A 14,086-nucleotide genomic window follows, 5' to 3' on the forward strand; every position below is an offset into this window, starting at 1 on the left:
TGGCAAGGTATTGAGGGATGCATATCGTAGAGGCTGGGAAGAAGAATTTTTGTATTCGGAAAGTTCTCTACCGACATAGAGGAAATATAGAAACAAACAAAGGTTCTGTATAAGATTAGTAAGGATAACATTTCATGGGGCTTTGAGGAAATGTGGAATAAGTTAACCTCATGGTTACCCAACTTTCAATAGTTAGAACAAGTTTTTACTGATCTGGTTATGTTATTGGTAGTAGGAATATTTGTATGTATGTTACTGCGATACTGCTAATGATAAGGGCATGCAATGCAAAAGAATTTGCATGGGGAAAAGAAAAGGGGGGATTGATTAGGGAAGCTGAGGCGATTCCAGATAAGAAAGGGTTAAGAATGTAACTATTAAAGGAGAACAGAACATTAGGTGTAGGGCAGGAAACAGATGTACGGACAATGTATCTCGAAATAGGACATATACGGGCAATATATCTCGAACAAGACATTGGAATCCAAGATAAGAAAATAACAAGCAGAAGAATCGAAGAAAAAAAAACAGTCCTTGCGGTTAGGAAGAAAGCTAACTCAGCAGAATCCTGACCAAGGGTGAAAAGTACACTGTGAGGAAGACTTATGGCCTTCCTCTCTGAGACCACCGACCACAGCTCGACGACCCCTGCCCAAGACCACCGAGAGGATCTGCGCAGGCGCAGGACACAAAAAACTGATTAGCATGAGAAGCCAGAGTAGGCGGGGTTAGATAATGAATATGTATAGGCATTAATAAAATATTAATCACTGTGATGTATAAATTTGGGACAGATTTTCACTTCGGGATGCACGATAGGCGGAAAGATCCCCCGTGCATCCGGCGCCGTCAATAAAGAATAAATCACTTAAAGAAATTGGATTTATGATCTTTGAATCAGGGGACTGTGGGATGCTGGGGCTGGGATTTGATTTGGGGGTTCCCGCCGCAGCCCCACGAGCTTATGTGTTAAGTTTAAGCTTGGAAATGAAGGGGGAGTGAGGGAAGAAAAAAAGCAAAGCCTTGCAGAGCCTCAGCTCCACCGAGGAACGAATAACAGTCTGTTTGCTTCTGGAAGAACTTCCCACTGCTGAGGACGGATGGGGCGGACCCCAAAAGGTAGATGGGGTTGTGTGACAGCTGGTGATACTGCCAGCAGGACTCCACAGCTGACGAGAGACATTGCTGGTTTTGACGTCCATCACAACGGAAAACGCTCGTTTCATTCAATTGGGGGAAGTCGTATGAAACTCACAGACAGAAACAGTATCAGTGAGACTCTGTTATGCAGTCATGGTGAAAGCTTAGCATAGCGAAGAAACAGTGTGTATTAGGTAAGGTGAAAAATGGAGTCGCACCTCCAAGAAGTCCCAGTTTGTGATCTTTAAGCTTTTTTTTTGGTGGTGTGGGGCAAAGGGGGAGAGAGACGAATATTACCCACCAGGAAGGTGACCAAATCCATGCCTTAAAAGGTCAGCTGCTAAAAGCTTTTATAAATGATCTTTGCACTGCAAGTTTCAGTTTTCATGAAGCCGAGTTGAGATAAATCCGAAAAGTTCTACGGGTTTAAAAGAACGCTTACTAAAATATTCTTATCATTCACAGTAATAATGGAGTGAGTGAACTTGTTCCACACAGTGACCTTACTTTTTTTTTTTTTTTGTATTCCAGCAAACTGTGTACAATCCCAGGAGCATAGGTACAGTCTTGTGTAGCATTGTCATTCTGCCCCACCACTCTGATATCTAACAAAGTAATACTTTCTGGATGTTGTCTACGAATTCTTTCCTTCCTTATGTATGAGGTCGATGCACGTATCGCCTAGTTTGTCAGAGAGCATTGCTGAAGTACTGTTTTGTTTGTATTTGTGAAGACAGCAGAATGAAAGATAGCAGCTCGGTGACTCCCATCGAGATGGTCATTAGGATAAAACAGTGAAGTTTCTAGCATATATTAAAAAGTCTGGAGGAATTAGCATAGCTTGCAGGAAAGTGTGCTGGAAAGAGATGATATTTGAGAGCAAGCGTGAAAATGTTGTCTTTTTACCAAGAACAATGAGAACTGATGCATCTGCCCGGTGTTTGGATAGGTGAGTGAGTTAAGAGGATCTGAGCATAGAGTTTGCAGGGGAATTGGGAAATGAAAGAGATAATTTGACCTCCTTTCCATGCAAACGTGTGTTTGTTTTTTTTTTTTTTTAATCCCATACTTTTGTTATTATCCAGAATTTTTAACATAACTCTCCATTTTAACTGGTGTGATTTTATGGATAGCAGCTAACTATAAAAAGAACTAGGACCCTGAAGTGTCCTTGGAGCCGCTAACTCTACTTCTTTATCTGTTCCCTAAGGAGACGCCCCGGATTTAAAGACGCTATGTATTAAATGAAGTATGAGAAGAAACAGCTTCTTCCGACACTTGGGCTCCTTTTCTTCAGCTCGTGCAGAAGGCTGACAGCCTGTCTCACTCTCATCAGTGCTATCCCACCAGCTCCTTTAGGAGCTCAGCACCACATTTGGCCTGTTGTGATCTTCCCGATCCCCTCATTTCTGTGCTGCAACACCACCATCCACGAGAAGTCAGGTAGGATCTGAACACATTTGACATCGCTAAAGAATCAAACCTCAGCTGTCAGTTTTAGCCCTTTGTATTCCAGATGTTTGTTTTGCTGGACGATGGTTTCATTTCTGATTTTGTAATATGTTCTTTGTGGAGGTTGTTTTAAGCAGACAAGTAGGTAGCCTCCTTCCTTCAGTGGAATTGCGCAGGTTTTAGCTGACCTTTGCACATTTGAGCGATTGCCCAGTTGTTGTTCTGGTCTTGACGCGTCTCTAAAACCTTTGTCGCCTCGCCCCTCCTCCTTGTGTATTAAGATGCACATTTGTGCAAAAATTATGTACGCTGTGCATAAGATGCCCAGCGGTTATGGGGCATTCCCAGCGTTTCACAGATAAGGCTCCATGTTTACTTAATCACGTAAGTGTAGTCCTGGCTTTAAGTGTAGGTGTAGCTAACGGTTGTTACTCAAGTGGTTATAAAGTTTAAACTGTTTGTTTGTTATATAAATATATATATACATACATATGTATATGTCTGTATATACGTAATGAAACTGAGTCTGTGGAGTAAAAGACTTCTCTGCTTGTTGCATATACTCCTGTATGAGCAGACTCATATGCAAGCTGATCCAAACTGGGTGCCAAGCTGTGCCTTTTTTGTTGCCTGGGATATGCAATCTGTGCACCTCAGGTGTACCTGGTCTATTAACTATCTCTTACATTGTGCCACCCCGTTAATATCAGTGGATGTACCCAGCACCACCTTGGGGCTACACAGAACGTGGAAATTTCTAGTATTTTAATGTTACTCTGTTAACAAAACTGACGTACTGGCCGCTTGCTGTTTCTGTATTTTTTGTTTTTCTTTTCAGTAGTCTCCCCAAAAGTTTTAGTGGACACGTTGTGTATCTTTTCTGTTCTTCCAGGATTCGTTTGTCAGGAAAGGCGACCATGAAATCCGAGGGCTACGGAAAACCATCTACCAGATGGTTGTTGCAGATGCCTTTGGTCACGTTATTTGTCCTTTTAGCTCGCCCTTTTCCTTCTCTTGAGTTGAATTTTTTTGCAGTGCTATGTTTGCAGTGGTAACATTGCTGCCGAGGTGTTTTCGATTAAAAACGATCTTAACTATAATAGTGAATTCACCGAGTGTGGCTTTGTATAATGACTCCCACGATCATAACATTTTTTTTCCTTTGCCACAGAGAGGAGAAAAGCTCTTTCCAGCGAGATGGAGAAGGAATTAATGATACCTCTGCCTCATCCTGTGAGACCAGAAGAGGTGGAGTAACTGTAAGCTGCGATTCTCAGGAGACACTAAGAGTCTCGGATTCCTTCTCTGCCTGCCTCCCAAGGCCTCAGGGATGAGAAATCTTAGGCTTTATGTTTTTCCCTATGAAATACTGTCATGTTAAGGGGCGTAGCTGACTAACTGTTACGGGTCTGGTTGGATTCAGGTTACTGAACTATGACGGTCACGGATTCACCAATAATGTAGCACGTCATTGATGTAGTCGCATTCAATGAGAACTATCACAGCTAGGAACAATGCAATGAAGGGCAGTTTATTACAGCAACAGGGACACAGGTTCTTTGGATTGCCAGAGATAAATTCACTGTCCGCAAAAGCAAGCGAGCACACATGAAATACACAGGCACTCATCCTGGCTATTAATGCGTTAAAAGGCACAAAGGCTCTAGAGATTTCTGAGTTTCCATGGAGACACCTGGTACAACCAAGTGTTCAAATCTTACCCCATGACATCCCAACGCGGGGGGAAAAGAGGCTCAGCCCGTCGACTGATCCCGGAAGTCAGAAAGGTATCCTTCGTGATGGTATCTTCCCTAACATCCCCTTTCACTTAAGCCAATTTACATTGTCTGCTGATCTGTTCTCTTTAGTGACCAGTGATAGGACCTGCAGGAATGGTGTCAAGCTGCGGCAGGAGAAGTTCAGGCTAGACATCAGGAAGAGGTTCTTCACTGAGAGGGTTGTCGTGCACTGGAACAGTCTCCCCAGGGCGGTAGTCACTGCACCAAGCCTGTTGGAGTTCAAGAAGCGTTTGGACCGTGCGCTTAGTGACATGGTCTGAATTTTTGGGTTGACCTGTGTGGATCCAGGAGTTGGACTTGACGATCCTTGTGGGTCCCTTCCAACTCAGGATATTCTATGACTATTTTCTGTCCTTTTAGGTGGAGCTTGAGTGACTCTAGTCAGGCATATCTTGGTTATGATTGGTAGAAAGTTTTCTTGCTTTTGTTTAAAGGAGAAATTCAGATTGCACGCTCAGTGAGGGGTGGTCGCACCTTGGAGGCATGGAGCTTTTGGGATGGAGGTGTGTTTTGGTATTATAATGATGATATAATGAGCAAAAGTTCACTAGAGTACAGCGTTTTGTCAAAACCATGACAGGTCATTGGCTCAGGGTAGCAAACGTGCAGCTTATCGGTCTCGGTGTGCACAAGAGCATCGGGTCCCCATCTCGTCACAGGGCCTATCCGTGATGTCTCCACTCCGCTCTACGCTCTGTACTGTTCCTTAGAGTTAGCACACCGAGTTCCCCTAGTGCGATAGCATGTAAAGTTAGAGGCCTAGGTAACGCTTAGGTAGCGCAGCTACCCTCCACCCTGAAAGCTTCTTCAATGCTGTACATTTTCTTTAAAATGTGAATATTAGTTTAATTTGCCTAGTTACTTCAGGCAATTATTCCACGAGTACCAAAAGTGATACTGAGAAGCCTACTTCCAGCATCTCTGTTGGTAATGATAGCTTCATACTTCTGTGCTTATCCTCGTGGCTTTTCCTTTCGCATACTGGAAAGGCAGAGACTGTTCAACAGAGTCATCTCTGATCCAAAAACTAAAACTCTGATTTCATCCCAAACCAACACTCTCTGATGTCAGTAAGAGTAAAATTGCTATTATTACTCTTGGTCATCCTGGCTGTCGCAGCTGTGTCTCTGTTGGGCTCTCTGTCCAACCCTGTCGATCACACCTGTCCTGCTCCCTGCCCCTGGGTGGTTCTTCTGTCCCTCTGCCCCGCTGGCTGTCCGTCCACCCAGTTCCTCTCTTGCTGCTTGTGTCCCACTTGTAGCCTTTTCCTTTGTTTTCTTCCTCCTTTTTAGAAGTATACATCGAAATCTCACTGCTTTCTGTGCAACGCATGCAATACTTCTGTTTTCACCACTTGGGTTAAAATGTATACGAACAACTTCATCACTGAATATGTTCATGGTAAGTCAGTAACATGTTGTAGGACTCCTAAAACACTATCTTAACACTACTGATTTTGAGAAATAAGGCAATATAGTTATATATGGGCAGAAAATGTGTTTTATCTTCACTTATAAAACATGCGTCTTTTATCTTCACTGGCTATTAGTTTGAATTTTTAGTCCTGGTTTTTTTTTGACAGCTCTTTGACAGGTTGAGAGAGGAGCAGCCTGACTTCAAAGAAAAAATAATAGTAATTGCAAGTGAACTTACACAGCCCGAACTGGACCGTAGTAGCCCAATCCAACCAAAACTTACAGACTGCATCAGTATTATATTTCATTGTGCTGCAACAGTCAGATTCAATGAAATGCTAAGGTGAGTTTAAAATACTGTATTCTCTAGTTTGGTAAGCTGATGGTATTCAGAGGGAAGGGGTGAATCAGGTGTCTGCAAAATCTTGCAAATATTCAGGCTGTCTGACTACTAATCTCATTTGTTTTTTGGGTGTCTGGTCAATTTAATGATTCCCCCTTGGGTGTTAAACTTTTCTCCCTACCTAAAACTCGCTATTGGGTGTTCATTTGCTTTTCATAGACGGACAGAAGATACGTTATTTAAACCTGCTTTGCCAGCAGTTAGAATACACGATTTGACATGAAAGAAATCACATCTTTTTCAAGCTTTAGGCAAAAAGACATCCATTTTTGGTGCTTAGAAGAAAAACATGATTTTTGTACTGTGTTATAGGCCCCTTGGTGTTTTTACTGAATTCCGGTACCTGAATTTCAAAGGCATTTTGAAGGGAAAAAATTGAGAGAGACTTGAGAACATACTGCTTTTCCAAGTCTTCCTAACATCACGTGTTGCTCTGATTTCTGGGATGGCTGAAGAGGGTATAAATAATCTGAAGCAGTACATACTGTGCTCACTACTCATATCGGAGCTTCTTTTGTGTAAGAGAACACAAACTATTCCTTTAGCTCCCCTTGTTAGAAAGCAAGTGTATCTTTTCAGAGGATAACTTTTCCCCAAAACTGGGATGGGGCGGAAGCTCTAGTACTTGCTTTCTTTAGTTGATGAACCAACAGCGAATTAAATGTTGCCCAGCCTTCAGAAAGTCCTCCAGTAAGAAGAATGCAAGTTTGCGTTGGAGGGTGTAGGGAGAATTAGGTGCGGAGGGAGAAAGCTTAAAACTCAAAATTGAATAACTTCCATCTTGTACAGAGTTTATTAAGGAAATAATAGTAATAAAAAAAGGATTCCCAAAAGCAAGAAAAGATACTTTGTTTCTAGAAAAAATGACGTGATTCTGTGTTGAAACACTGGAATAAATAAACAATTTGGAGAAATGACTGTGAAAAATAACTCCAATTTTTATGAATGTAAAGCAACTCTTAGGTAAAGAAAATCTGAGTTGAGAAATATTTTGAGTTGTTAAAATGTTGGCACTACTTCTCTGAGAGTGCTGTACTGTATACTGAAATGACATAAGGTAGCCCCTATTTATCGCTATTTCATGGACCTTCACTGCTAGGGAACTGCCAACCTGTGAAAAGTCTAGAGGGACTTCAATGTGATTGGAAAAACTGGTGGAAAGGTCTTGATACAGCAAGCTTCTGGCAGTTTACACTTTCCTGGAGGGCCTAGTGCATTGCTTAGCAAAATAGAAAATTAGTTTCTTAGGAAGGATTTGAGGCCGGAGCACATAGCAGATGTGCTAGAATGGCGTTTTTTTTTTTTTTTTTTTTTGAGGAACCTGACAAATCTGAGTATCACTTCCAGCAGCCTTCACATATTTATTACTGGGATTAGTTGATGTAAAGTTCAAAGTATTTAGCTCAGGGTCAGTGGTAGGAATAAAGCCAAGAAAGCAAAATACTTTGGCTTATTTTGGAACCCTTCCTGATTTGTATTGGCTGTGTGTTTCTATATCTTAAAACAATGCTTACAGCTATGATTATGAACCTCTTTCCTTTGACCTCTTGAAAGAAGCACTGAAGACTTAAAAAGCGTTATTTTAGATAAAGTAACTTTTTCCGAGGTAACACTTTCTGGACTTAATTGCTTTGGGACGGGGGTTCCTTGTCCATTGCCCACCTAATGTTTTAGTAATAATGTGTGATAAAGAATCCTTAAACTGTAACACCAATGCAAAGATTTTGATGAAGTTTTTTTAGCAGTATTCTTACAACTTAATTGATTTGTACATTGTAAACAAGGCTAGTGCTTGTAATAAGTTTTTAGAGGCTGGAGAGAAGATCTGAAATACATAAAAATCATCGTAGCAGTTGGTCCGTAAGCTGTGTTCTGATACAGTGCAAAATGTAGAGATATACCTTGCCTGCTACAGTGTACTTAAGGACTCTGTTTTAATGAGAAGCAGTCAGGTTGGAGGGATGAAAGTGTGGATCTTGATTTATTTATTTTTTCCTCCTTTCACTTTTTCTTCCTTCCTGTAATCCTGTTGCACTATTGAGTCTTGTGCTATCTTACATGAAGACGATAATCACTTCCAACGTACTAGCCCCCCTAAACCTTCATCCTGAGGTCTTGATCTAGGAAGCTCAAAGCTGCTGTTAAAATTGACTGGCATTTATATCATTTGGCAGCTAGGTGTCCTGTTGCAGTTGTTCCATCACATTTTAGGAAAAACTTACTGGATTAGAATTTAGCTTGAGCAGATCAAAGGTACGCTGACTTTGCCTGTTTAGTAACAGAGCACGAGGATGCCAGTAAGAACAAGGGGAAACTTAGGAAAACTATCCTGAAGACAGAGAGAAATTTCTAGATGGAATGTGTCATGTTGTTCTGAGTAGAAGGTTAGGATACTAACTTCCATAGTGTTTTTGGGGGGTGGAGGAAGGGGTCCAGAATGTTAGAATTACTCTATAAACAGCCACCACTGAAGCATTTAGGAAAGAATTAGGGGATTGACTGGTTATTTCTTTTTGTTTGCTGTTTTTGTTTTGCTTTCTACTAATCAAGTTTCTGTTTAATCAACAGAGATGCTGTTCAGTTAAATGTGCTTTCCACGAAACAGCTCCTCTCATTGGCACACCGAATGACGAATCTAGAAGTACTCATACGTGTTTCGACTGCGTATGCATATTGCAATCAAAAACACATTGAGGAATTTGTTTATCCACCTCCTGTTGATCCCAAGAAACTGATGGATTCTCTTGAGTATGTGTTATTTTCTCCAGTTACTTCAGTAATCTGTAACCACGTGCCTTCCTAGTAATGAAGTACCAACCAATGATTAAGAAACAAAGATGAAGAAACTGGCTGATGGTGTTCTGTTAGTCTAATACATGGCTGATGCTACCCTTTCCTGTAAGGGAAATAGGCTAAGGTTTCATGGTCGCTTTTAAGCTGAGCTAGGTGTGGAGCAGTGCTGAAAGAGGGAGATGCTCCAGGCCATTCCTGAAGCCTCCTGTATGCTGAGACTGGTGGCTCTTCGGCTGTATGAGGAGCTAGATCAGGAGCTATTAAAAACAAACAGAAGAAAGCTGCACTGTTCCAGATGTACTGGTGCTGGTACTGTGAAGGACAGAGAGAACTAAGACAGCAGCTCACCTTTAGCAGCAACCTTCACTACTTCCACCTAAGGCCATTGCAAGATCGGTCTGATATACTGAAATACTTTTAACTGCTCAGAAACAAAAATGTACAAGCAGTTCTGTTAGGTCTTTAATGTTGGTGCTTTCTGAATACCCGTGTTCTATAGATTTTTACTCTTAAATTGGATATTACTAGGGGAAAGTTACTTGTTCTGTATTGCCTGTGTACATTTGCTGTCCTGAGGTCTTATCTAGTAGTCTTATTTAGTAGCTGTCAAGCCCTAAGTGAAATGGGACAAGTATGAGATGAGTCATATACAATGTAATTAATAATAATAATCATATCTCTAAATCAGTCTATCCCTTCCTCCATGTCATAGAAAATCTTACCTTTTGTAAGGTAATCATTTTTAGTTTCATAATTATCAAGGTAAGGAAGACATTTTACTACTTATTATAGATATAACAGCAGTAGCATTAAAAATGAACTGAGGTAATGATAATACTTCCGTGTTTGTTTTCCTGGGTGGTATTTTGAAGAAAAGATTGTATTTTAATTTTACTTGCAGAATTATTTTTGATTTATCTAGTTATCCTTTTTTCTTCGCTTCCCTAGTAGAATAGTATGCAGTAACTTACACTTGCCTCTTATTTTGTTTTTGTAGGTGGATGGATGATGGCCTGGTGAACGATCTTACACCTAAACTGATTGGCGATAGGCCTAACACTTACACTTACTCAAAAGCCTTAGCCGAACATGTAGTACAGCAAGAAGCTGCAAAAATAAACATAGCCGTTATAAGGCCATCTGTTGTTGGTGCTAGCTGGAAGGAGCCTTTTCCTGTAAGTTGAGTTTTCACATGACTCACGCCTGTAAACTGTAGCACGTATTGACAGCTTGTGTATGTAGTGACCTTCATAGAGGAAAATCTTTTAAACTTAAAGCTGTGGCTTGACTGCTTCTGAATAACAACTCTCATACAAAAGATATCAAATACAGCATTCGTATGTGGGAAGCTTAGGGGATAAATTACTTCTAAGCATAGAACAATACACATCTGTCACAATGGGAGATACTATTTTACACACAAAATAGTTATACAGAATCGTGAAGTAAGAAAGGTAATTTCATCTATTTTCCCTCTTCGAGGTGCTTTGGTGTGTCAATAGCTCAATGGTATCATTAATGAAACTGGGGTCTGTGGGACGTAAAAATGTTTGGACTCCACTTGTTTTAGCCAAGGCAGGAGATGGCAGAAGCTTTATGAACTCTGTTACATTGATGTATAGTGTATATGCTATATGCCTCTTCCGGTATGGGAGATAGTGCTGGAACAGCTTTTCCAGTTCAACGCTGAATATTTCTTAAGCACTTAAAAATACATCAACATCACATGCCTTTTTGAGTAGGTACAATATGCATATATGTCAGACAGTAAGTATATAAATTTTAATTAAGTATATAATGTTTAAACACTGGCATTGAAGTTGAGTGAAAATGTCTATCTGAAAATTCAAAAAAAAAAAAAAAAAACAACACAAAAGACAGATAAGCAGTTTTGCTATTGACTGTTAAACTGAGTTGATATAAGCTAGTGAAATATTTTCAACATGATGTATTTATGTAGGAAATAGTTTGCGGTTTATTAACTAAGAAATAAGCAAGCTAGCTACTCATTTGGAGGGGCCAGTGAAACTACAGGTGGATCTCATGTCTGAGTTGTAGCAAAATCTGATGATATAACAAGTTACTATGGAAGAACTTCATTTAGACCCATGGAAATTAGTATTGCTCTCCTGGGTTAACTTGTCAAATTTTCACTTTAAACTGTTGACTTCACTACACGAAAACCTTTCCTTCCTACCTGCTTGTGATAGGGATGGATTGATAACTTCAGTGGACCTAGTGGCCTCTTCATTGCTGTAAGTAATGAAAAAAAATGTTTCTTCCTTTTGGAGACAGCAAAGCTTCTTGCGTTTTACTGGTGGGTCTTGTCTTTTTTCTCTTTTAAGGCAGGAAAAGGAATTCTTTGAACAATGAGAGCTACCAATGGTGCAGTAGCAGGTCTTGTTCCGGTAGATGTTGTTGTCAGTATGACACTGGCTGCAGCCTAGTATTCTGGAGTTAATAGGTACAGCAGGTGACAACTGAAAGTACTGAGTACTTTGAAGTGATGGTACTGTGCATTTTGATAAATCAGTCTTCTGTTGAACTTCTAATCGGTGTCCTGCTATTCATCTAGGACAAAAGGGTTCTAAGGTTTTAACAGCTTTAGTCCAGCAGAGTGTAACTTAGGATAATGGCCAACATTTGACGATGAGGAGGAAGACATCACCTATGATACTATTGTATAAGCTATACCTGATTTTTTTTTTCCTGGGCCTCAGTGCAATCAGTATGACTTAGAATAATGTAGGCAAAGCCTTCTCTGGGGAAAAATATATACGTTTTTTTGTCATTTATGTATGTATATATACACACAGTTTTATATATATACATAGTTATAATTATAAACTATCATATATACAGATGTTAAAGATGGATTAAAATACTGGAAGGATTCAGGAAGCAAAAAACCTAACGTGAGGCTGACAACTTTTGCTTTATGTAAATGATGGTGAGGGCAAAGATAACTTTAGATATGGCTTTTGATGTGTTTTGTGTGTTTTTTTGTCTTCTGATGTGCTCTTTGGTCTTTTTCCCCTCCAGACCAAGAAATATCATGGTATAAAACTGTACAACACGTGGTACCAACGCTTTCCACTGGAGTGAAGTTGGTATGTCATATTTCTTTTTTTATGAGCTTTAATAGAAAAATAAGATCAGTAATAAAAGCACAGGCTATAGTCTGCAGGTCAAATTTTATTTTTATAGTTGAAATTAGTATAACAGCCATAACTCAATTTTGCAGTGCCTCATGTTTTTTTGTTCTCTTCCGTTGATTTTCTCTCCTTGTAGAGTTATCGCTTCCATTTTGTTCCTGTTTTTTTAATTCAATTTTCTTAAAGTATGGCAGAACTGATTTTTCTGCTTGATGCTTCAACGGCTTAATCTGTAGAGCGTGGGTAGTGTGCAGAGAAAAGCATTGCCGAGAGGAGCAGTACTAATGTTGGGTTTAATGCCAACCTTCCTGTAAATATATGAGTAAAGAGCTCAACATTGGGATTACTTTATACAGCTGCATAATGGAGGGTGTACGACAAGTTTTGCACTTGAAGCTTTTTTGTCGTGTCTAGCTTCAGTTAATTGTCGATTGAGGTGGCTCTTAGTCTTCAGATGGTTACATGAGACTTCCTCTATTCCCGCTGAGGGAAAAGTAATCTCTAAGTATGGCCACTTCTTTTCATCTTAGATATCCCGACTAAAATGTAACCCGCCTCTTAAGAGCTCTGTAATAAATAGCAACGCAAGCTGGCTGGTATGGTAAAGCTGTTAATTAGCTCTACATTTTTTTAGAAATAATTTCTCAGTAAAGATTGTTAGTTTTCTTCTTTATCTTAAATACTTAAATCCATATTATATCTCTTGACTACTTTCTTCACCCTTTTTACTTGCTTTTGCTGTTTTATGTATCTATATTTATAAGCCTTATCATTTCAGCTGAAGTTGGAAAGTTGCTGGCTTCATTTATATTACGATTCTAATTGAGGTATTTAAAGGCTTCCTGTAAGCAATGGAATGAAGTTACAAGAGATGACTACAAAGATAAAGTGAATTCTGATGTAGTTTTTTAAGATGTACGTGTCTGCCATGTGAAGAACTTTCAGTTGTCAACGAGAGTTTGACCTGGAGTCCAATCCTAACAATGTTTTTTAAAAAAGCTTGAATATGGGTAATTTGAAATGCACTTCAGATGCTTGCAAAGTCCTCAGCCTACTTTTTTTAAAGTGTTCTTCATTTTAAAGATTAGAATAGCCTTCTTTATGAAATACAGATGGATATTTAAATAGCTTTACATGCTATATAAGCTGAAATTGCTCTGAATTCTCAAAATCAAGTGACGGTAGGGAAGAGGACCAGAAAGAGAAGCTACAGTAAAATATTCTGAAGATAAAGGTTTAAAAAACTTCAATATAATAAGAACCAGTTTAACAGTATCTTAGGTTTAAAGCTTATAGCTGTTTTAGTTTTTGTGGTTATTAGAAGAGCTAGGATGGTTACTTAAATAGCATACTAAAGTAAATATTGCACGCTGCAATGTACTTTGAAAACCATTGAACTTTACATATCAAAGCTGTTACGCAGCTTTTCTTTCTCAGAGTACCATGTAATTTCTGCTTTCAAGAGGAATCCTCTTGAACAGGCCTTCAGACGGCCCAGTGTTAATCTAACTTCCGATCACCTTTTATATCATTACTGGATTGCTGTAAGCCATAAGGCCCCAGCATTCCTGTAGGATATCTACCTCAGGATTACTGGAAGAAGCCCAAGGTAATGGTGACTAGCTCTGCCTCTTCTGTTCCTCTTAGATTTAAACAACAGAGCTATGCTTCCACTGTGATGTATATTGATTTCTTCTTCCCCTGAATGCTGTGTGACTAAAACTCACCTTTTCTACTTTTTTCTCTGAGACTAGGTCATTGAATTCGAAGCGAGTTTAAACTTTCTAGCGAAAATGAGGATGTTTTTTGTTGGATATTTTGTTTGGGGGGTTGAGTAATCAAGGTAAACAGAATACAAAATCTAGCAAATTATGTTCATTCTTGAATGATAAATAATTAAAATATGTTGATCCTTATTTTTGTCCTACA

At 39.5% G+C, this 14,086-nt stretch overlaps 1 protein-coding gene across 8 annotated transcripts in view; it reads left to right on the plus strand.

The window, feature by feature from the left end:
- The window catches only part of LOC308186078 (fatty acyl-CoA reductase 1-like), a 110,007-nt gene that overhangs the window by 74,856 nt on the left and 21,065 nt on the right, over window positions 1-14,086 (plus strand). Inside the window, exons 2-8 of one of the 8 annotated variants that reach the window (XR_013943897.1) lie at window positions 1,672-2,089; window positions 2,226-2,583; window positions 3,764-3,851; window positions 5,974-6,149; window positions 8,778-8,957; window positions 10,000-11,466; window positions 11,865-14,062. Coding sequence is in view for 2 of the 8 variants with exons in the window: in XM_080574979.1 (XP_080431105.1) it covers window positions 3,764-3,851; window positions 5,974-6,149; window positions 8,778-8,957; window positions 10,000-10,177; window positions 11,213-11,257; window positions 12,045-12,107 (730 nt within the window). In the remaining 6 variants the exon portion in view is untranslated. Of the gene's footprint in view, window positions 1-1,671; window positions 2,090-2,225; window positions 2,584-3,763; window positions 4,380-5,973; window positions 6,150-8,777; window positions 8,958-9,999; window positions 11,467-11,864; window positions 14,073-14,086 lie in introns of those variants that run through there. The other 7 variants (XR_013943900.1, XR_013943898.1, XR_013943899.1 and 4 more) reach the window with 7 other exon arrangements.

The sequence above is a fragment of the Anser brachyrhynchus genome (genome assembly GCF_964034855.1).
Source record: "Anser brachyrhynchus genome assembly, chromosome: Z".
NCBI classification, from domain to species: Eukaryota; Metazoa; Chordata; class Aves; order Anseriformes; family Anatidae; genus Anser; species Anser brachyrhynchus.